This window comes from Stegodyphus dumicola, chromosome 4 (assembly GCF_044657685.1).
Source record: "Stegodyphus dumicola isolate Sdum_Otavi_A_Nest chromosome 4, ASM4465768v1".
NCBI lineage: Eukaryota > Metazoa > Arthropoda > Arachnida > Araneae > Eresidae > Stegodyphus > Stegodyphus dumicola.
Window position 1 is genome coordinate 30,654,943 of NC_140771.1, and position 25,251 is coordinate 30,680,193.

The window sequence follows — 25,251 nt, forward strand, 5'->3', positions numbered from 1 at the left end:
GAGTCAGATATTTATCCACAAGACTGTTATTATACAAGCATCATAAATCCAATAAAACAAACAGATGTTTTAGTAGTAACTGTATAAATTTTATTCTCGAGTTTGCAGATGATGATGAATGATGTGATACGAGGAAAAAAATACAAATGTATAGAAAGGCAGTTGGTTGACATATTAAAGAATCTTAGACTCTATTTTTCTGATCTGATTACAAAATAACGCACAACACCATTTATTTATTTTTATGCTTTTAATCAAACACAGTTCCATAGTGAATTAAATTATTAATCTTATTGTAAAGTTACAATAATCTCAGTTTTATTCTGAATATTCATTGAAAGAGATAATTTATAGGTTAATTTTGGCTGTAACACATCAGTGAACTTGACGAAGCAATCGTACTATGGAAAAATAAGAAATCAGCAGAATAGTTGGAAAAATAAAAATAAAAAAAAAATTACTCCTGTCTAAGTGCATAAAACTGTTGAATTTTCAAATTGTTCAACTCAAATTCAAACCCTGGATGGCTTTAGGTCTGTTTAAGGTATGAGTATCTTTCTGAAGAAATTTTTTTTTATTTTGGAATTTTTTGTATGTTTTAAAATATTCAGTATACTGATTACTAAATTTTTATCTCAACAATCTTTGCTAGTGCCATAAAAGTCTGTGCACAGCCCCTAATAAAATTTGGAAAGTAAATACACTTTAAATATATTTTACAAAAGATTTTTAAACGTAAACAGTTATTGTCATGTAAAATTATATTTTAGAAATAAATGATTAGAATAAATAATTTAGAAATAAATGAAGCTTCATAATATTTTAGAATTGAACTGAAATTTACATTTAATGAGAGAGATTTTTCAACCTATTCTAGATTCGTGGCTATTAAGCCTTAATATTAAGTCCTCTTTATTCTCATTAAGTTCAGTATATTTAATTGCTTAAAATGCTTTTAATGGCTAAACCCAGCTTCAGTTAGTTGAACAGAAAAATGCAAAAATTAAAAATAGTTCCATCATGCAAATTTTAGGATATCTAATTATGTATTTTTTTCAAAATAATTTAGTAATCATATATTTGAAAAAGGCTTCAGTGTAACAGATATGTCTAATAAGTTTATCGTAGTTTTTTTGTTTCATCTTTTGTAGGAGTTGGAAGGAGACGCATATAAATATTTCTTTTGTTTGACAAGAACGAGAACTCGTTAATCATCTTCCTAAAAGATATTGTTACGAATTTGCTATTTAAAAAGCTAATGTTAGTTCAATTATAAATTAAATGGTTTTATTTCTTGCGCAGTGCAGCGCGTGACGAATATTAAAAGAAAGCTAAGCCGGAAAAATTAAAAATACAAGAGCGCGTGCGTTAAATAAATAAATATCTCTTTTTGATTTCGAGAAAGTGCTGGAAAATTCTAGCGCGTGATTTTAAAATCTTATAAAAGGAGGAAAACATCTCAGTTTGTAGTTAGTAGTTGCTTAGTTTGTTATTGTTAAGAAAACTACTGTTAGAAAACTACTGTTGTTGATTGTCGCGAATTCGCGGATTAGCGTTCTTTAGCTGTTTTGAATTACGTTCTATTGACATTTGAGTAGTTAAAAGAAAACTACTGTGAGATATTGTAATACTGCATGATAATTTGAGAAAATTTAAGCATTTTTGTTGTGATAATAATAAATTTTTGTTCATTTTTCATCGGACTTGTTCATTCATTTCATAACGAACCCGTACGCACGCAACAATTTTTGGTGTCAGAAGTGGGATTTGAATGCCAATAACAAGAGCGATGGAAGAACAATTGAGACAGCTCATTAGTGCTTTTGCTGCATTCCAAGAAAAGATGGAAGCTGGCCAAGCATCATTTAAGGAAGAAATGAAATTGGGCCAGGAATCCGTTAAGGAAGAAATGAAATTGGGCCAGGAATCCGTTAAGGACGAAATGAAAGCCGTTCAAGCTGGTCAAGAAGTAATGAAAAGAGAAATTACTTGCATAATAGAAAATAAATTTGAAGCTATGGAAGGCAGAATTGACGCAGTTGAAAATAAAGTTGGACATATTGAAGAAAGGGTTTCTTCGGTGAAAGAAGAAATAGAAGAAAGAGTTTCTTCTGTAAAAGAACAAATTGATGAGAGAGTTTCTGCAGTTGCCAAAGAAATGGATACTTTAAAGAAATTCGTAGCATCGGCAGGGAGCAGGAGTGATGATTTTAAATTCTTACCAATGCCTGCTCGTCCACCTCTGAAGCTATCCACATATGATGGGAAGACCTCCTGGCAGGTGTATAAGACACAATTTTCTATCGTGGCAGATGCGAATGGATGGGATTCCCAAGCTAAGGCCTGTCATCTCGCCGCTTCTCTAAGAGCCGACGCAGCGGATATCCTTCAGACTCTTCCCGAAAACAAAAGGTTAGATTTCGAAGCTCTGTCCGGCGCCTTGGAGTTGCGCTTTGGGGAGAAGTGTTTAAAAGACTACAGCAGGCTCCAATTAAAATCTCGTCAACAGAAGCCTACCGAAACACTTCAGGAGCTCGCCGCGGATGTTGAAAGGCTGTCCCATCTCGCCTTTTCGGAATGCCCGACAGAAACAAGGGAAATCCTGTCCTTGCAATACTTTATTGATGGCATCCGAGATACTGAAATACAGAAAGCTCTTCGAATGGCAGATGTAAAGGACATAAAAAGCGCTCTGTTGTACGCCATGAAGTTCGAGGTAGCCCAGCAAGCAACTAGTAGAGATCGCTACCCAGTTAGAGCTGTGCGAGTCCATGAGCCAGTGGATCAACTGATGGCTCGTTTAGATGATTTAGCCAGACAAGTCGAAGATTTGATACGGAGTAGGAGCGAGAAGAAAGTGGCTCTAAGGTGTTGGAGATGTGGTAGTGAAGGTCACCTAAGGCGGAATTGCAGAACACCCCAGGGTACGGAATATAAAGCAGATGATTTTACCAGACAAGTCAGTGGCTTGAGACGGAACAGAAGTGAAAAGAAACTAATTCTAAAGTGCTGGAACTGCGGAGTTGAAGGCCACATACGCAGAAACTGCAGAACACCCCGAGGTACGGAAAATAAGACCATTTCCCAGCAACAACGCAGCAAACAAATTAGTGACCATATCGAGGAACGGAGGTTGCCAGATAGTGAAAAACATTGTTTTAAAGCTCTTAAAATTTATACAGTGAGTGGCAACAATAACGGACTGTCCATCAATGGGAATATCGATGGAGTTCCTTGCAGTATGATCATTGACACAGGAGCTAATGTTACCATCATTAGGAAAGATTTAGCTGAACAGTTTAAAGATAAACTTATTTGGACGCCATCCTGTGTTACCCTTCAGACTGCGTCTGGTGACAAGATCGACATAACTGGGAAGTTAAACGTAAACATCACGTTTGGAAGTGCCGCCTACCATCACACGGCATATGTGGCGGATATTACAGATCCATGCATACTCGGATTGGACTTTTTAAGGAAATACAATTTTTCCTTAGACTTGAAAAACAACAAATTGCTTTCAGGATCTAAAGACATGACTATCCATCCTAAGAAGGGATCCTCGCCTGGAAATGTCGACGCCTTGTCCGAAAGATCGAGCTCGGGAAGCTGCCGAAATCATACCAGGGTCGAAAAGAAACGCAAGACTACCAGCTCTTCTCCAGCCCAGATGCTCTTCGGTCGAGACCTTCGTCTGCCTTGTGACCGCCGTACGGATGCGCCTTCATCGCCTGAGGAACACATCCAAGATGTCCAGGCCCGTTTTGAAGTGATGCCCCGTTTCGCACGAAAGCGAGTGAAGTTGGCGACGGAGAATGTCAAGAGCAGATACAACGCGAGAGCTACTGGACATAGATTCAACAAAGGAGACAAGGTGTGGTTGTGGAACCCGATTCGATGAAAAGGAGTCAGGCCTGAATTACAGTCACCTTCGGATGATCCATATACAGTGCTGAACACGAATGACGTCGTGGTTCGGATTCGTAAGTCTTCGAACTCTAAACCTAAAGTCTAAACCTGATATTACGACAGGTTAGCTCATTACAATGGCCATAGTACGTAATGTGAATAATTGTAAATAGTATAAGACCATGGTCCATTTTGTTTTTAAATGTGTATTTGATTTGATTTGTATTTAGTATTTGATTTGCATTTAGTGTTTGATTTGTATTTGATAGCATTTGATTTGTTTTACTTATTGCATTTATTGTTCATGTTGTTTAATATTGTAATGTTTATGCCTCAGTTGCATGTATGCCACAGTTGTAAGTTTAGCTTCCTGTCCAGGGATTGTACTGCCCGGGACGTGCAGTCCTTGGGAAGGGGGCAGTGTTACGAATTTGCTATTTAAAAAGCTAATGTTAGTTCAATTATAAATTAAATGGTTTTATTTCTCGCGCAGTGCAGCGCGTGACGAATATTAAAAGAAAGCTAAGCCGGAAAAATTAAAAATACAAGAGCGCGTGCGTTAAATAAATAAATATCTCTTTTTGATTTCGAGAAAGTGCTGGAAAATTCTAGCGCGTGATTTTAAAATCTTATAAAAGGAGGAAAACATCTCAGTTTGTAGTTAGTAGTTGCTTAGTTTGTTGTTGTTTAGAAAACTACTGTTGTTGATTGTAGCGAATTCGCGGATTAGCGTTCTTTAGCTGTTTTGAATTACGTTCTATTGACATTTGAGTAGTTAAAAGAAAACTACTGTGAGATATTGTAATACTGCATGATAATTTGAGAAAATTTAAGCATTTTTGTTGTGATAATAATAAATTTTTGTTCATTTTTCATCGGACTTGTTCATTCATTTCATAACGAACCCGTACGCACGCAACAATATTTTTCATTAAAGAGAGGTTTTTCTTTTCTCTTATATTGTACATTTTGTTGGTTTGCAAATCTATTGCTGAAATTGTGATTTTCTTCTTTAAGTTAGTTAACAAATATTTCCAAATCATCTTTAGTAATATTTTTATTTTCTTCATTTTTCAGTTATTAAAAAAATTATAAAATGTTTGAAATTTTAACTAGTTTTTTAGATAATTTGACAAATGTATTAAAGCAAGAAATGGATTTTTTAACTATAGTTACAGGTTAAAATTTAGGTGATGTAATTATTATTATTATTTAATACTAATATTTCTGAAATCTTTTTAAAGACCAGTTTATTTTTCACGAACACATAATGATTTTTCTTTCCAACTGATGCTCCTATCTTAGAATTAGCGCTCATTATTTTTGCTGTACTCAACTTGCAGACTGTGCAGTAGACATCCATTTTCTTTCTATAGTTTTCAAAGTCAATAAAGCAATTAAATAAGAGTTCTTTGAGCCATTCTCTGGTTGTATCGGATTGAATGGTCGCTTACAGCAGTAGTTTCCAAAGTGGGGTATGCGTAAGGTATGCATAGTGATACTTGAAGGTATGCCAAAGAAGTGGGCTCATAATCACTTGCAAGTGTTTGATCATGTGTCATGTGAGTGCAAGGTTCTCACATTGGTCGCTGTGTCTACACACATACACATGATCATATATTATATATAGCATTAAATTAAAGTTATTTAATAAATAGAAATAATAATTTTAAAGGTTGCAGGGATGTTAAAATTTTGTGAATAAAAATGTAATTAAATTACTTGAAACCTTGCTTTTAATTCCCTGATATAACAGTATTTCTGAATGCATAAACAAATATTTTCATTGTTTTAAAATACTTTTTTTTTTTTTTTTTTTTTTGCTCATATAAAAATTCACTTTTAATTTTTCTTTCTTTATGCATATTAAATTGAATGTGCAAAAAATTTTCTATGGCTATTAAAAAGGATTTAAGGTACTTTCTAATTACCTGCATCCCTCTTCCAAAAAGTTGTGAAACCACTGGCAACTAATTTTTTGCCAAGATATGATGCAAAAGATAACAACCATAAAAATGTTGCCGTACTAAGAATTCTATAACACAGCCAAGCAATTAATAAATTTTAAAAAGAAAATCTGGGATAAAGCTCTTACCTTTTTTGCACTGTTCTTCCCATGCGCAGAGCAATCTGCTTTAGTGTAGAAAACATCAGAGAATTGCAGGAACTTGTCACTACACATATTATTGTTCTTCCCATCTGCACAATAATCTGTTTTCTCATAAAAAGACATCAGAGAACTGCACAAATTTATCCTTGGCACACAAATTTTGATCCATAAATTTGTTAATTTATGAATATAACTTCATAGAATCAAAATTTTTGCATTCTGTACTATAGGCAAAATGACATATTTCTAAAGTAATGCTCTCTTTTTATCAGCTGGCAAATTCCGCAATCCATTGCAAGTCCTTACAAGGAAAAAAAAAAATGCACCCAGTGCAACAAAAACAAACACTAATGATTGTCATTAATGAAATAAAAACAAACACTAATGACTGACCCTCGTCCTCTGCTATGTGCATGCATACCTGGCTTGATACATATATGTACTTTGTTGAGGTCATGGTTGCCTATTTTGGTGACACAGTACATTGCCTCATGAATACTTTCCAGGGGTATGCAGATAATCAGGAAGTAGTAAATTTAATAATGTTGTAATAATTGTTCTCTGAACATGATGCATGTATGCATGCAATTTATATGCTTTTGTATTTATAAGCTTTTGTATGCTTAATTTTGTACATCCCCATGAAAGCTGGAAGATTAACATCCCTCTTCTTTTGTGAGACTTAATACAGACTCTAATCAGATAGTATAAATATAATAAAAGTTTAATTTACACATGTATTGAGAGAGATGTTAATAGCTATTAATGTTACACGCACTGCTGCGAAATATACCTGTATAAAGCTTATAGAAATTCAAATAAAATTTGTAATTCTAATGATTTATTTCTATCTTGAAATATTCAAAATCTAACAAAATTTTGAATTGTAAATTTACTTTATATAAATTGAAAATAAAAAGGAAATTTTTTTCTTTTTCATAATATGTATATAAGAGTGGGCTTTTATCTGTGAGCTTTTATCACTATGGGCTTTTTTCCTTGTGGGCATTCATGCCTGTAGGCTTTTGCCGTGTGGGTTTTTACCTAGTTTTAAATTTCTTATTATTAATACAGAATGGTGTTTAGATACCAGAATTTCTGAAGTTATGAAAAGAGAACTTTGTGCACTTTTAACATCAGCATCATGTGAGTGAGCTTTTGATTTGGCTGGTAATATTATAACTTAATCTAGGTCAACATTTAAGTTGAAAATTATAAGTAAACCTGGTATTAAAAAGTTGTTTAATAGAGAAAAATAATAAAAATTAAGATTTTGTTAAATGCAGTTGCATTTTGTGTGTTAGTCACGAAAGCGTCAAATGTGGTAGCTCGTTTATACTGTGTCACGGATAATTCTGCAATAAAGAACTGTGCAATGCAAAATTTGTGCAATAGTCTGATAGTTTTTTTTTCTCCACATGTATACACTAGAGTTTTCTGTCTTTATATAACCCTCTGAGTAAATGCAGGTTTGGGTCTTGCAAACTTATGTTCCCCCAAATGCTGGTTTCTTGATTATAGTTCCAAAATAATTCTTTCACTTTGTACTTTGACTCTTTCTTTCAATATTCATCCAATTCAAAGTTGGATACATTAAGACTTGGCAGAAATTTTCATATGTTAATGAATTGGAAAACCATGTTTTTAAGCATAATTTTATGTCCTTAACCTTTGGGATGTTAAAAAACATCTGAGAATTATTTAGTATCATGCAAAAATTTGGCATTGTATAGATTAAATAATGTATGAATTATGTTATATGATATGCTATATGTTAGTATAAGTTATTTTTTTTCATGAAGCTTTATTAATCATTAGAATTATTTTTATTTAATTACATTTTGCACCAACATTTATATTAGGTGTTAAGTGGCACTTCGTTATCAGAAAAGTATCAGTAAATTTTTTTCTGTTAAAATTGTAAGTATTTTTTAATAAGTTTAAAACTTCCTCTTCCTAATGATTATATTGGCATTTTTATAATAATATAAATAAATTCTACTAATGATACAAAATGCAGTTTATTTTGGTACTTTTCAATTAATGGGGTATCACTTGATATCAGATGTAAATTTTGGTACAAAGTAAAACTGGAGGCAGTAATGGTAACTATAATGACATGAAGAGAATGACTATTTCAGTAAATCCAAATTAGGTATTAAAAATGAAAACAAATTCTAAAAAAATGTTCACACAAGTAATTATTTCAGTCAACATTAAGTTGCATAGTGATTTATTCTGTTGCAGTTGATTCAAGTTTGTGAATATAAGCTCTTGACACTAAAAATTAGTAAACGGAATAATGAATATGTGAATGTGAGAAAGGAATATGCAAACCCTATGAAGCAGTAGTTGCTGAGCAAAGCTACTTTTCTTTTGGCAAAATCTTTTATTGTAGTATCATTTCATTGCTTTGGTTGTAGTAAAATACGGTATCATTATTATGGTTTTCCAAGCATAGTCTTTCAGTGTGGATGATACATTTGTTTTGTGCCAATATAAACATGAATATTTGCTCTTTAACAACTGGTAGATTGTATAATATAAATGAATTCTTTTTTTTAAAGGGGAGGGCTTATCTCTCTTACTTCCAAACCTTAAAAATATTAGAGGAAAAGTTACAGGTATATTATTCATTCTTCTGCTTATTCTGAGTGGTATTATTATTTATCCATTCATGAGATGAAATGAACAGATCATCACATGTGGAACCTTGGTACACAATTATGAATAGTGCTTTGTTAACTGAGTAGTTTTTTTTAATTTTCCAATGAATATATTAGCCTTGCTTTTATATTTGCATTTTAATTTATGAAATTTTATGAGAAAAACCCAATGTATTAATTACAAATTTACCATTCTTCTATTAAAAATTTAATTGTTATCTTGCTCCTGATTTTAAATTTATTTATTATATATTTCCACAAGTTAAAAAAATTATAAGTAAACCTGGTATTGAAAAGTTGTTTAATAGAGAAAAATAATAAAAATTAAGATTTTGTTAAATGCAGTTGCATTTTGTGTGTTAGTCACCAAAGCGTCAAATGTGGTAGCTCGTTTATACTGTCTCACAAATAATTCTGCAATAAAGAACTGTGCAATAGTCTGATAGTTTTTTTTTTCTCCACATGTATACACTAGAGTTTTCTGTCTTTATATAACCCTCTGAGTAAATGCAGGTTTGGGTCTTGCAAACCTATGTTCCCCCAAATGCTGGTTTCTTGATTATCTTTTTCTCTTTTTGACCAGTTTGGCATTTTATCTTAATACAAAGTGAGGCATCATTGTGCCTTTTATTTTTTATGATTATTTACATAGTTACTAATATACTGGTTATAGATACATACATACATATTTATACTAAATTTACATAGATATTTATACTGATTTACATAGCTATTAATACTGGTATACTTTTTATTCAGGTTTAACACATTATGAATGGCGGTTGAAGGTACTGTACATGTGAGTGATGCCTTCATCAGTATCAAACAGAAGAGAAGACTTACTTATGGAACAATTCTTATGTTTAATTTATGCACAGGACTTGGTTATGGTGAGTTTACATGTGAAATATTGCAGTTTTAGTTGTTTAAATAAATTATTGTAATTTTCAACTCAGTATAACAAAGAAAATTAATTCTAGTCCTGTCTAAATATTTAAACCCATTTATTATCCTTGAATTTTTTATTAGAAATTCTAATCAATTTGAAAGTATAAAATTTTAAAACCATGTGCAAAACATTTTAATATTACCTTAATTATTTAGGATAAAGGTAGGACATTACAGTGCCAGTGCTGCTTATGTTCACAATATCTGAATTGAAATTAAAACTATATTTGTTCAAAAAGTTAGATGAGGTGTTATTACAGTTAATTTTTGATTTATTGGGGCAGTACTAGAGATAATGATCTTGATTAACTCAAAGTGGTGGTTAAGTTAAGGAAACATAGTATTTTGTAATGTAATTTTATAATTTGGAAAATATTATTAGCAATTTACTTGTATTTTCAAATTAACTTTCAAGCAGTTAATTTTGAGAATAAATTCATTTAAGTTATGCAAATTAAATCAGCGTTCAAACAAAATGAGTGCATTATAAATAATGAAAAAATAAACACCATTAGATCTGAAGGAACTCCGAACATTAAAGAACAAAATTGGAACTCGGAATATTAAAAGATCAGTATTATGTGTTGATGTGAATAAAAATAACTTCTAAATAGTGTGATATCAACTGTTATCTGATACTTGTTTTATTTTAATGATTTTGATAGTAATTTTTCTATTATTCCACAATAAACAAACTCTTCCTTTTTTTTTTTTTTTTTTTTTAACGCCATGTTCAGTAAATTAATCCTGGTAAATCAGATGTTGACTGTAGCTGTTTACAATTTTAAATATTTTTGAAATAAACATTTCATAGATGATATTTATGCATTAATATTTATTATATGCTTACTGTACTGATACTTGAAACTGGTATTGAATCCTGAAATAAAATTTAAGAATTCAGATATTTTGAATAATTTAGATATTTATAAAATGATTAGCTTTACTTGATATAATGTTGATATGAAGTTAAATGTTTGTATTTTAAATGTTTTTAACAACCAGATATTAATTAAAATATAAAAGAATTTATTCTGTACTATTTGCCAAGGTTTTTTCCAAAGATGTGAAACTAATTTAATTGATAGAACTTTTATAAAATTGTATCATTTCTGCTTATCATTCCATTTAAAGAATGAATTGTCTCTCCCCCCCCCGATATTTTAATAACAAACTTAACTTGATAAAAGTTAGTTTAGGGTACCCCTTGGCGATTTTTGGCAGTACATGGATACTAATTTTGTGCAATTCTTTGACTCGTTATTTTGGCTTGCAAAGCGGCCACTACAGAAAGCCAAAATAACAAGACAAACAATTGCACAAACTCGGTATCCATGTACACATCAACCTGTTTTCACTTTAAAAAAAGTCCCGGAATTGCACAAACTTGCATTGCGCACTCCCTTTACTTTATCCATGTACACATCAATATATTTTCACTTAAAAAGCCAAAGGAGCACCAAATTCTACAAAATAGGCAAACAAAAAATACATAATCTAAAAAAAAAAATACATTTTAAACCAAACAATAAAATAACATAAAAAAGGAAAAACATGTTATACATTTAAGCACTACCAAAAGCAAATATTCACTTACCATGATTTTCGAGTTCGCTTCGTACACTCAGAGCCACGTAAAAATCAAAATATCAATCATACTCAAATGACTTTTTTCAAACCAGGTACTCTTTCTGATCAAACACTTCACATAGTGACCATCTAAGCCTTTCTTCCTACAAACTCATTCAAATCCATCTAAACGGTTTTTACGTTCGACTAGACGCATATCCTTCCTACATAAAGGACACTTATAATGTATACTCAGTAAACCTTCATTTACACACCAGTCAATTAAAGCTTTTTTCCCCTTTCACTCCAAATCGTACAGAAACTTCAATTTAATCTTACTACATTCGGCCATTCTACCGTCTAAAGAATCAAACCAACACACTCCACAAACATGCTTACAAATAATCCCATGATTCAAAATTTCCCAAAATCATGCACCCGATTACGCCACAATAGGGTTTCCATAACATTCAACTACTCAGGCTACCATAAATGAAACAACAACTTGGCGATAAATCAAACAACTTCGCCATAATACAAGGGGTACCTTAAAGTCTACTCTATCCCTTAACGTGAATATTACTCTATATCTTTTCATTTTATATTCTTATATATATATATATATATATATTCTTTTTATATTTAGTATAAATATTCTAAATAAGATCATCTGCTTCTGTTATTGATATTTTTTTAAAAAAATTTCTTGTCCATGATAGACAATATACTTTCAAAATAAAAATAATGATGATGCTGTTACATTTTGCCCTCTGGAGTTAAATTTCCCATTAAGTTAATTTTAAAAGTTTTTGGTAAAATTTGTAACTAAAGTCTGAAATATTTTTAGTATTTTTTTTTTTTTTTTCCATTGGGGGCTTAATTGATTTCTTATTAGTGAGATTCAGTGCACAAAAAAATTCATATAATAAGCAAAAAATTTGCATTTCAGCAAATTTTCCAGGCACAGTAGTTTAATCAACACGGTTGTTCATGAAATTGTGAGATTTTCTTTCAGTTTTATTATATGAAATTTTCAGTTGTGGTTATTTCCATGAGACAGAATTCATTTTGTGATAGGAGATGTCAGTTCAAATTTGGCATAGCATAAAGGCATTAAATTTTATAAAAAATAAAGACATTATGTCACTAATATTTGCCCAAGCCATAATAACATATCACAAATTCACATAATGTGCAAAATTAGTTCAATTTTTAAATAATTAAGAGAAGTTTATTTAATGTGTTAAATGTTTTGAAACCTAAGTTATAATTAGATTATAAACATAGAAATATGAGAATGAATTTCTGGCTTCTTCAAAGAGCTAATTGCATAGTTTTTGGTTTAACTCAACTCTTTTCTAAAGGGGATATTGCTTAACTTTTAATTACTCTAATTACATTAAAATATGTGTTGAGTCTGGAACTATAAGTGTCTTTTTGTGAAAGGCTTTATTTATTTATTTTGCTTTTCATCCCAATATTATTGCATAACCTAGTGATAACCTTTTAATGAGATTTGATTGTATTTATTTATTTTATGTATTCATAAAATTGCTTAAAATTTCTTCATCACACTGCTGTTGTTAATCTCATTTTCTCATATTTTATTTACAGCTATAATTTTTCCAACAATATGGAATTACATTCATGATTACTTGAAAGGAAAATCCTACATGTTAGGTATTGTTATATCGGCATACAGCTTTTCATCATTCTTTGCCAATCCTTTGATTGGTTGGTGGAGTGACCGAAGCTTAAACACAAGGTTGATATTATTGGTAACCATTTTAGGAGAATTAATTGGCAGTGTTCTGTATTTTGTTGGAATAAATACATGGATCTTAGTTCTTGGAAGATTGATTGCAGGTAATTATGAAATTTTAATATTGTAGATTCAATTCAATATAAAGCATGTTTTAAAAAATGATTTATCTTCTTAGAATTTGTGGTATAAAGTATTTTCACTAAGTTCAGTTAATTTTATGTTTGTTTTAAAAATTTTGTTCATAATGTTACAAATGTTAAAGTGTTAACTTAGACATAAGTATTAAATACTTTTGTGGGAGTTCAAGAAATAGGAATTTTTCTGTAATAAAAGAAAGCGTGTCAAGAATACTTGAAAGAAGCATATTAAGTGATATCATAAATTTATGTAGTTATTCATTCCTAGACCAGTGATGATTGTCAACATTTTTTCTCTTTATATCCAATGCTAAAATATGGAAGGTCATACTGGATAGTTGATTTTTACTGAGAATCAAGAAACCTATTTATTTGTACATAGGAAAAAAGTTTAATATGAATAGAATCAACAGAATTTCGTTACAGTGATGTCTGAAGTAAAGATTATTAATGTAGAATTTACTTTCAAAACATGAGGAGAGCACAGATATTGCATTATTAAATGCTTTATTTTACTAATAAGAAATAGATAAAAGTAATAAAAGGTAAGTTAAGTAAAAATTAATATTGCAGGTGATGTCATGATAGTTATACTCAGTCCACACAGGATTCATGTAATGATGAACATTTCTCACACACTATCAGTTCCACAGGCACGTAGGCTCATGCCTTGAGAGAATATGTTATTCTAGCAACATCCACAACTAGTTTAGATAATATGATCAGCTTGGCTACATGGAACTTAAACATCGAAGGAAACTGTCTGTTTCTACCAACTCTTGGAGGATTTACAAGCCGTCTGTTGTTGCCTCCGCTCGTCTCCATGACTGGATGCTATCTGGCGCTGTCTCGACTGCTCCGCACTGTGCTAAGCTGGGATGACGTCACCACGCTAGGTATTCTAAGTCAGCATAGGTTGTCGATGATTTCTACATTAATACTTCTAAGTATGTATAATTTACATCATCATAATGAAATCACATGATCTTGTTGCAGTGGAATATGTCGCTCTTTAGGAAGCATGCACAAATATACAGTTAGAAAGAAAGTCTTTAAATATTTCTTCATACAATTAAAGAAATATTTCATATGAATATAATACAAATTTCATACAGGAAAAAATACGTTGGCTTCGAGAAGGTAAGTATGCAATGGTAAAATCAACAAAAATGGAAAAGTAAAGCTTTGGTGAACACCAAATTACACATAAATATAGCAAATATATTTATGCATGAGTGAAAAGAAGCATTATGTACAAAGATGGAAAAAGCAAAGATTTTTTTTAATATTTTTTTATGTACAAAGATTATTTATTTATTTATTTTTTTTTTTTTGTTGTAACTTTTACATAAACTTTACAATTGCCCATGCATTCAATAAGGTAATCAACTGCTGCAGATGATTAGCAATAGCCATTTCTCCATTGGGGCAGTTTACAACAATCTGAGACTGGCTGGAGGCTATGAACATACAGAGACAGCATATCCAAGAACATTCTGACAATTTACAGTGGGATTAAGGTCTGAAAAGTATGACAGCCACTCCACATGTTGTTAACAATGTTGTCATTAATCATCATTCAGATAATCATTAATGATGTTGTTGTCATCCAGCTAATCATTAATGGTGGCTATCATCCATAAAGAAGAAGTCAGGACGAACTGCTGCAGTGTAGTCTCACAATAGGGAGTAGACTTCATCCTGATATTGCACAGCTATCGCCAGAACCTTCTTTAAAGATATGTGATATCTCTTTGAAGTTCCAGCCCACACTATAATTCTGTAGCTTCTAAATGCTGATGTTTGATGATGATGTTCTGGGCCTGTTCTGTGTGCCTCATTCTCTTCAGATCCGTACACACTTATCATTTGATTGATTCATGAACAGGACATTGCACCAATATGAGATAGTCCAATCGAGATGTTGATGACACCACTTTGATCTTGCCTTTCTGGATTGGGTGGTTAGTAGAATATACATATTTGATTATTACTCCTTCATGAAGCCTTCACCACAAAATGCTAGCAGATACTGTTGTACCAAATCATGCGGCAACTATAAATGTAGCAGTAGTGGAGATTGTTTTCTTGGCTACTATAGCAATATACTCATCTTCAGAAAGGGTAGCGACTCTTGGTGGATCAGGCACAGGATTTGTTTGAAATTGTTTCCACATTTGAGAAATTATCAAATGATCAATGTCAAAGAAAAGAGCAAGATCTTTGACTGATTGATTTCTGTTTCATTGCACCTGACAGCGTGCCAGCAATTACTATCTGCCATAGAATCACAGATCTCATAAAAAATTATCCTGTAAAAGTTAACAAGTATTATGTAACAGCATTTAAATGAATCTCAGACCTTTCAGAACGGTGTCTTCAGTGACCAATTAATGAGCATATGTTTTGATGGTGAATAGTAATTGAATTTTTTAGCCACTCAACTTCATCTATGCATTTGTAAATTGCTAATTTGCATTATAAATTTGACTTTTGGAAGCGAGTATATTAATACAGTAGTTTATCTATTATTTTATTTTATATTAATTTTTAGGGACTGGAGCAGGTGGGGGTGCTGCTGTATTAGCCGATATCACTCGCACAACGTCAGAGGAAGAAAGAACTCCAGTTCTTTCTATAGTTATAGCGTCCCGGCAGCTAGGTCTCATAATTGGCCCAGCTTTCAATATTTTTCTGTCACAAGTGGATTTTCATCTTTTTTCATTCCCAGTTAATAAATATACATCTCCTGGGGTAAGTGAATATTTTGCATCAGATAAATGAGTATATCTGTTTAATGCATATATCTTGTATATGGCTTCTCAAGTAGTCATTCACTTCCAATTGAGCATAGCTTAATATATTTAATTTTTCTTTCAAATGTAATGTCTGAAACTCCTTAACAAACTTGGTGATTTAAAAGTAATAAATGCACTTCCTGATTTTTTAAATCCTTTTTTAGAATTTTTTAATAATATATCTGATTGACACAGTTCAAAGGGGATTTAATTTTATAGTATATTAATAATGAGATATACTCTACAAGAAGAAGAATGACCATGTTTGTTTATATTAGCTATACATAAGCCACATGATCTATGAGGTTATCTATATTATTTGTCTACATTAACTATTCATAAGTCACATGATCTCTGAGGTCATTAGAATGTATCTCATTATGAACATTTGTAGTATTGTACTTAATAAAAGATGTTTGTGCTACCATTATGTTATGTACCAGAGTTGTTTGGTTTTTATTATATACCTTCAAAAGTCTTTAATCCGGACTCGTCGGGACTTTGGCAATTCCGGATTATCGGTTTTTCCGGATTATAGATCATCAGTTTAAATCTGGTAAGATGTCATGCAGAAATTATAAAATTAAAAATATGAAACCGTAATTTATGAAATAAAGAGCAATTATGATCTAAAGGGTATCAAAATTTCCAAAAAAAAAAAGCTTAATATTTATTTGTTTACTTTATTAAACATTTCTTTCAACGCACGCATACGTAAAGCAGACATTACACATTGTCGAAATTAGAAAATTGCAACCAGAAAACTATTTGATGTGTATTCATGATATTTCTATTTGATGTGTATTCATGATATTTATAATGACAAGGAATTTGATTTAAATCATATCAAAGACGGAGTACAACGAGATGAAATACTACATTTAGTAAGGAATTATAAGCCGAATAAAATAAAAACATCTGCTCTGAAGATAAGGATAGTGCTGACAGGTCAACTTCCAGTTCATTGCATGCCGCAATGATCCCCACAGAGCAGTGTGAAATTGATAAACAGATTTCGGAATGGTTAGAGAAACGAATCACCTCTCTGTTACTCTGTTCATGCCTTTATCCATTTTTTGCAGCAATTACACTTTTTGTTTGATGGACATTGAAATATGCTATCGTTTTGTAGATCCTTCGGCAGCTCCAGAATCGGAAATTCTTTTTGACATAATCGAAAGTTCAAGCTTACTTTTATAAAATTGCTCTAACAGTCTGCAAAAAATAATATGCCGCATCCAATTAGAAGATTAAGGAACAACACAATCTGCAACATTAACTGAAATAGATAATTTTAGCTTAGCTTATACCATCCGTTATACATTAAATGTCCATGCGTAAACGTATTATGCGCATGCATGAAGGTATTATGCGTTTACGCATGCGCAGAAAGTTTGTAGCCTTGAGGTCCGAATTATAGATCATTCCGGATTATGGATGTCCGGATTAAAGACTTGACTGTAATATGCAATGTAAAGGCTGTCTGTTACTGTCATTGTATTATGTTAAGCCTTCAGGCCTATGATGCAACTTTTTTGCTCTTGAAGGTAAAATTTCATGTCCCTTCTTGGATTATTAAATGCAATATTTTCCTTAATTAATATAATTTTTTTAGTTGTGTAATCTGTATTGCAAGTAAAATGGAATAAATAAAAAAGTAAAAATTCCCTTTCTTGCATTGGAGTAAATAGGCTTAGAGACAACTCAATTATCAGAAATTTTTGGATGGGGCATCGGGTGTGGTCCTATTGAATCTAGATGTTTCAAATCAGCTGTATTATAAGCTCAACGAAAAAAAGGTTTGCTCTCACAAAGAAGCAATCTATTTGAGTTATATCAAGTATATCAGTTAATAACGGTTAGATATGGAAAGGATTCAAATTTCATTCTCATCTGTTCAGATGATATCAGCAAAGGCAAGTTTGTCACCCTTCAGTCCACATTTCGAAATTGTCGTCCTGGAGTGTGTTATTTTTATTTTAACCAATATTCGATAGAAAATTTAAAAAAAAAAAAGTTTTTCCGTGCCTTTGAGAAGAATTCAGTAGCAATTTGGGCAGTTAGGCATATCTGAAAAGGATCACATCATAGGACTGCATCAAGCAAATGATCATACTACACATCTTATCAGCTCTGCAATTGTTAGTGTCATATGTTGTTGGTGGCATTGGATTCAGGAAGGCACACATTCATCACTTGTTAGCTGTAGCAGATCACCACATACAGCAATGAGGGAAGGTTCTTTGATATTTGCGAACCTCCCCATTTTCCTTGACTCCAGTGAGCAGAATCCTTTCCTTTCTCTTCTAGGAGTGCCGGTGCCATTAGCAGATGCATGACATTGGATTACAGGCATACAAACCATTAAGCAACTGCTCCGGTCATTATTTAATGGTACCACAGATTGTAATGATGCCATAAGAGATCATTATCTAGAGTGGGTTATCTAACTTTTGGAATTTGAATTGGCTATACACACACACATATATATATAAAACAACTAATGAATATTTTTTAAAAAGTATGAGTTTATTAGAAAGATTGGACATTTTCATTTAAGAATGAAACACATCATTCAAATGACTGCCACGGCTGGCTTGACAGTAGCCCATCTGATCGACCCAATTTTTCAGTACATTTTCAATTGTTTGGCCTCCAATCACGTGAAGGGCAACTTCCATATTTCATGGTTCAAGGCATTAGTCATCTCTGGGTGGTTAGTGTAACACTTATCTTTAAGGATTCTCTACGAGAAAAAAATCCAACAGGATAAAATCACACCTCAGAGGCAGCTATTTGACATCAGTATTTTGGCTGATTATTCGATTTCCAAAAACAGTGCACAAAAGATCGATGGTTACGTTGGCTGTGTGGCAAGTGGCCCTATCCTGTTGAAATCAAATGTTGCCTATGTCATCCTCTTCAATTTTTGGAAACAAAAATTCGTTTAGCATGGCACGATAACATTTGCTATTGATGGTAACAGCAGCTCCTTGCTCATTTTCAAAGAAAAATGACCCAATGATACCGGGGACCAAAAACCACTTTGACTCCGTTGGATTTTTGTGTGTGTGTGGGTAACCCTTAAGGATAAGTGTTATGCTAACCACCCAGGGATGATTGATACCTTGAAACACAAAGTTGCCATTCATGTGATTGGAGCCCAAACAATCGATAATGTTTTAAAAAATTGGGTTGATCGGATGGGGTACTGTCAAGACAGCTACAGCAGTCATCTGAATGATGTTGCATTTCAAGATGTCATCTTTAATGATGTCATCTTAAATAAAAATATCCAATCTTTCTAATAAACTCATAATTCTGGGAAAAAAAATATTCAGTAGTTTTTTCTTTTTCTTTTTTTTTTTTCTTTTTTTCTTTTTTCTTTTTCTTTTCTTTTCTTTTCTTTTTTTTTTTTTAATATATTGCCGATTCAAATCCCAAAATTTAGATGGCCTATAGAACCATGCTGAATGGCAGCAGATAATCTTTAGTAATGTGCCTTGTTTTTTCCTCAGTGCAGATGACCTCTGCATCTGTGTGTGGAGGCAATGTGACAATGTCAAAAATATTTTATTTCCATTTATCGCATATTTCTTTTTAACTATGTAAATGCTTTTTGAATGTATGGTGTTAAATTTTAAAATTAGTAAAGGATAGTTGTCGGTAAGCATCTTTTTAGACATCAAGACTTGTTATATGTTGTGTAAATTATTTTGATTAATTGATAGATGGCGCTAGCATTGCATGTGAACGCGACGAGACGTGCCTTCTGAATTTCCATAGACTCTCCACCGGCAGCTCGATAGATGGATGTCTGATGTTTCGCACACTATTTGATTAGGAACACTTCGGTTCCTATTTAAAAGATTTCGATTTTCGATTATGAAAGCATATAGATTTATTTGACAACTGAACCACCGTGTTTGATTAATGATCTGTAAATATTGTACATATTAAAAGTTACATTTTAAAGTGATTGATGTTGATTTATAGATCTTAGAATATTTTGAAACAGCTGGTGCATTAGGCCGTCAAGAATTGGATTTAGCACCTTGCAAGTGTGCGAAGTCAGCAAAAGGTAAGACTAAATTTTCTAATTTGTAGAGTAACAATGGCAGAAGAGTCTATTGTTAAATTAAAATCGAAACGCAAAGTTATCAGGACCACCGTGTCCAAGATTCTAAAAAGAATCGAATTGGAGTTGAATAAAGAAGAAATTGATACAAGTACATTAGAAGAAAATTTAGATCAATTAATCACAAAATCGAAAGCTCTGAGTGAGTTAGATGCTCAGATAGAGCGTGACTTGAAATCAGAGGCGGAAGAGTTTGAAACAGAAATTCTATCTTGTATCGAATACGATGAGAAAATTCAGTTATGGCAATTCAGAGCAAATAAAAAATTGAAAGAATTAAATAAAGTAACAAATTCGGATAATAAAAACTCTCTTAAGGAAACCAATTCTAAAATCGAAAGCAATAAATGTACGCGTCTGCCAAAGTTAACCATCGCTAAATTCTATGGAGATTACACCCAGTAGACAAGTTTTTGGAACTCTTTCAAGGTAGCAATCCACGATAATGAAACTTTAACAAAGATCGAAAAATTTAATTATTTAAAATCGTACTTATGCAGCAACGCTGCAAATGTGATAGAAGGTTTTTGCATTTCGGAACAAAATTACACAATTACAATTTCGGAACAAAATTAAGTTGTCGAAATAGTTAAAAACAGGTTTGGCAGAAAAGATATAATTATAAACTCACACATGCAAAAACTCCCCAGTAACCAAATCCAGTGACACTTTAAAACTTCGCATAATTTGTGACAATATAGAAACTCAAATACGCAGCTTGAAATCATTAGAAGTCACACCGGATAAATACAGTCATATGTTGATTCCAGCCATAATGAAAACTCTGCCGTCTGATATAACTTTAGAATTCAATCGTAAAACTGATTTGTCATCTTTTTTTAATGTTGACGAATTATTGCAGTTTGTTCGTTTAGAATTGGAAAGTCGCAAGAGAAGCCATCTTTTGCTCTCCACTCATAAATCAGAAAACACTTCCTGTGTTTATAAAGAGAAGGGTGGGAAAGGGAGTATCGTCCATTCCACTCAGCAGCTGCTGGCGCCGGTTAAAGAAAACAAAACTACTAATTGCTGTCTGTTTTGTAATACATCCAAACATGTTACTGAAGACTGTGAATCACTGACAGTTGATGAGAAGAGAAATTTATTACGTAAACATGCCAAATGTTACCTTTGCCTGAAATCAAACCACCGCATAAAGCACTGTCGAAGCAATCTCGTCTGCTACAAGTGCAAAGGTCGGCATAACCGTTCAATATGCTTTCGCGCTGAGAAAGAACGAAATGAAAAAAATAAAAGTATAGAAGGTTCGCATATTCTTTCAGCATTCTCACGCAGCAAAATTAAAACTATTTCGCTTCAAACGTGTTGCATAACACTTTTAACGAATACGCAGTCGGTTTTAATTACTGGAATCAGGTAGTATGCGTTCCTTCCTAAGAAAAGAAATCGCGGATAAATTGAAGCTTCCTGTTATTCGAACAGAGACTCTTTCGGTATTTACGTTTGGAAATAAAACACCCATTAGAAAAACATTTGACGTTGTTAAGATAAAATTACAGAACAAGGAAACACCGAATTTGAAAATCGAAGTTGAAGCTCTCGTAACTGAACAAATTTCAAGTTCTGATTAACCACCTCCTAATCTTGATAGACACATTTTAGGCAAACAGTTAGAAGGTTTACAACTCGCAGATTCTTGGGATTTCAAAGAAAAAAATTAATCTTTTGATAGGAGCTGATCATTATTATGATGTAGTAACTGGGAAACTTAAGTGTTTAGACAAACATTTAATAGCTGCTGAAACGTTATTCGGTTGGTCTCTGCTAGGTTACACTAAAGGTACAACACACACGTCCACAGCCTTTAATTGAGGAAGATATAATATCTGATCAGATAAAGAAATTTTGGGAGCTTGAAAGTTTAGGAATAAAACCTGAGAATGAAACATCCGACCCATTAGACAATACCATAATGGAAAAATTCGAATCGGAAATTTTATACAAAAATTCTTGTTACAAGGTTAGGCTGCCATGGAAGTCTGATAGAAAATATGAGTTACATGACAATAAAGCGATTGCGCTGAAACGATTTGAGAAACTTGTAAAGCGATTTCAGAATAACCCTGAACTCTTTTATTCGTACCAAACAGTTCTACTAGATTATTTAGAACAAAGCATCATTGAACCAGTTCCAGACACTGTTGATAGTGAATCTCAAATCACATTTTATTTACCTCACAGAGAAATTGTTCGTAGTGATCGAACTACTAGTAAACTACGTATCGTATTCGACGCGTCTTCATATGGACCTGGTGAAATCTCGTTAAATGACTGCTTGCATATTGATCCAAATTTGTATCCTGACATTTTTGAACTTCTGTTGGCCTTCAGGCTTCATCCTGTAGCATTTACAAGTGACATAAAGCAGGCTTTTCTTATTATTTGGCATAAATAGCAGTCCGTTTTCACTGGCTGCAACCATTAAACACCATTTGAAACAATATGAGAAAACCTACCCTGCCAGTTGTGAATTTTTAAATGATCACATTTATGTAGATGACATCATTGGAGGACACCAAAACGTTGAACATGCTTTCAATACCAGTTTAGAATGTGTTAACATTTCTAGAGATGCTAGTATGATTCTATATAAATGGCACACCAATTCTCAAGAACTGCTCGAATTATGGATTAGAGAAGGTATTGAATCCGAGGAATCTAGTCATGTTTCGGAAGCTGGAAATCCTCCATTGAAAGTGTTAGGAGTCGCTTGGGACAATCAAAGTGACATAATTTACTTTGTTGTAAAAAATTTGATAACATTTATATCAAAACAAGTTAATACTAAACGTTTTCTTCTACAAGCAACAGGACGAATTTTTGATCCTATAGGTCTATTATCACCGTTTGTACTTAGAGTCAAAATTTTATTGCAGCAAATTTGGACACTTGCTTTAGATTGGGATGATGAACTACCAGAAAATTTATGTTCTGTTTGGAAAACCTGGTGCAAAGAAGTTTCCAATTTGGACGAAATCGGTATTTCACGGTATTATTTTTCTGCAATCGGAAGTAGTGATGTGGAAAGGATTGAACTGCACTGTTTTTCTGACACTAGCAAAAGGGCGTATGGTAAAGTAGCATATCTGCGTATAATTTCTAGGAATGAACAAATATTTACGGTTTTTGTTGCTTCAAAGACTAGAGTAGCGCCTTTAAAACTGCTCATCTTACCTAGGTTGGAATTAATGGGAGCTCTTTTATCCGCTAAACTGGGCACTAGCATCACTAAAGTTTTGAAGTTACAACTTTCTTGTTTTTTCTGGACTGATTTGAAAATCGCACTTTTCTGGATAAAAGACTGTGCAAAGAAATTTAAGCTTTTCGTTAAAAATCGTATTCAGAAAATACAAAATTTGACATCCCCAGAAAATTGGCATTATTGCCACGGTAAATGTAATCCCGCTGATTTGGGTTCGAGAGGAGCTAAACTTCACGAGTTGAAAAACAATCCTATCTGGTTTCAAGGACCAGAATGGCTTAGAATGTCATCTGAATTGTGGCCTCGACAGAATGAAGAGAAACCTGTCATTGAAGAAGAATTAGAATACCGTAAGAACATTAATGGTATTTATGAATTTGTGTGCACGACAGTTGAAGAAAGGGTAATAGACATCTCAAAATATAGTAATTTAAGAAAATTGTTGAGAATAAATGGTTGGATGAAGCAATTCATTAGCAAAATTAGGAAAACAAACCATTTGACAGGTCCAATAACGACTGAAGAAATAGTGGATGCCGAAAATGATTGGATTCGATCTGAACAAGAACGTTTCTATCCCGAAGAAATTGAGTCTCTGAAGAAAGTGAATAAAGTCGAAAAGAAATCATCCTTATAATCTTTTAACCCATTTTTAGACCAAAACGGAATACTGAGAGCAGGTGGAAGATTAGAACATTCTAGTTTGTCACATGATGAAAAACACCTGACAATTCTTTCAAGAGACTCCTGGCTAACGAATTTGATAGTAGAAAGTGCACATGTTAAAATGATGCATGGAGGAGTAGCAACGACCTTAGCTGAAATTCGAAAAAAGACGTCAATTTATCAAGAAAATAATAAACAAGTGTCTTATTTGTAAAAGATATTCGTTGAAGTCTGCTAACCAGACCACTTCTCAACTTCCAGAAAACAGAATCAATGAGACACCACCATTCTACGTGTCTGGTATCGATTTTGCTGGACCGATTTACGTAAAAAACAAAGTCAAAAAGGAAGTCAAAAGGCCTATGTAACATTATTTACATGCGCTATCACCAGAGCCATACATCTGGAACTTGTAACGAATCTCTCAACAGATTCTTTCTTGATGGCATTCAAAAGATTCACATCTAGGAGAGGCAATTGTCAAGTAATTTATTCGGACTATGCAAAAACTTTTAAAAAGGAAAAAAAGGAACTCGAACATTTCTCTAAACTATTGTCGAATGAGAAATTCCAAGATTTTCTGTCGAATGAAAGAATCAGTTGGAAGTTTTTAATAGAACGAGGGGCTTGGTGGGGAGGCTTCTACGAGAGATTAGTAAAATCAGTGAATGACCACAAGGAAGCGTTGCCACTGAAGCCAGTCAATTTTTTGATTTTTGGAAATAAAGATTCTACATTACCTATCAACTTTAATTCCATTGTTAAAGATTTCTCTACCAAGTCCTCTCTGACCAAAAGAAAGATTTATCAAGATTTATTGGTTAGGCAATTGTGGGCTAAATGGAAAAAACAATATTTGATGGATCTTCGGACAGCTCATCAATTAAAAAATCCCAACGTTTATGATGATCTAAAAGTTGATAATCTTGTTTTAATTGAAGGCAACAATAAGTGCAAACTTTTGGGGAACTGTGACAGAGTGATAAACAGTTTTCGTGGTCGTGATAATAAAGTTCATTCTTGTGAACTAAAAACTGCTGATGGAACAATAATAAAACGACCAGTTCAATTATTATATCCTTTAGAATTTTAAAAACATTTTTTATGATTTAATAATATGAATATGATTGAATATGTTTTATGCAATTGTTTATTTTGCTAATTTAGTTTCATATGCTTAGATTAAGAACAGTTTAAATTTACTGAGTGTCAAATTATATTTGATGATAACATACCTTTTTTGTGTAAACGTGTAAATGCGACGTGCCTTCTGAATTTCCATAGACTCTCCACCGGCAGCTCGATAGATTGATGGCTGATGT

The 25,251-nt window shown here is 32.6% G+C and overlaps 1 protein-coding gene across 3 annotated transcripts in view; it reads left to right on the forward strand.

Annotated features, from left to right (window-relative positions):
• Positions 1 to 25,251, forward strand: part of Cln7 (CLN7/MFS domain-containing 8) — a 72,187-nt gene that overhangs the window by 5,093 nt on the left and 41,843 nt on the right. For all 3 annotated transcript variants that reach the window (XM_085814670.1, XM_035372079.2, XM_035372078.2), the window contains exons 2-4: positions 9,445 to 9,575; positions 12,817 to 13,068; positions 15,659 to 15,858. In XM_085814670.1, the coding sequence (XP_085670796.1) occupies positions 9,461 to 9,575; positions 12,817 to 13,068; positions 15,659 to 15,858 (567 nt within the window). In that variant the 5' untranslated portion in view covers positions 9,445 to 9,460. The remainder of the gene's footprint in view (positions 1 to 9,444; positions 9,576 to 12,816; positions 13,069 to 15,658; positions 15,859 to 25,251) is intronic.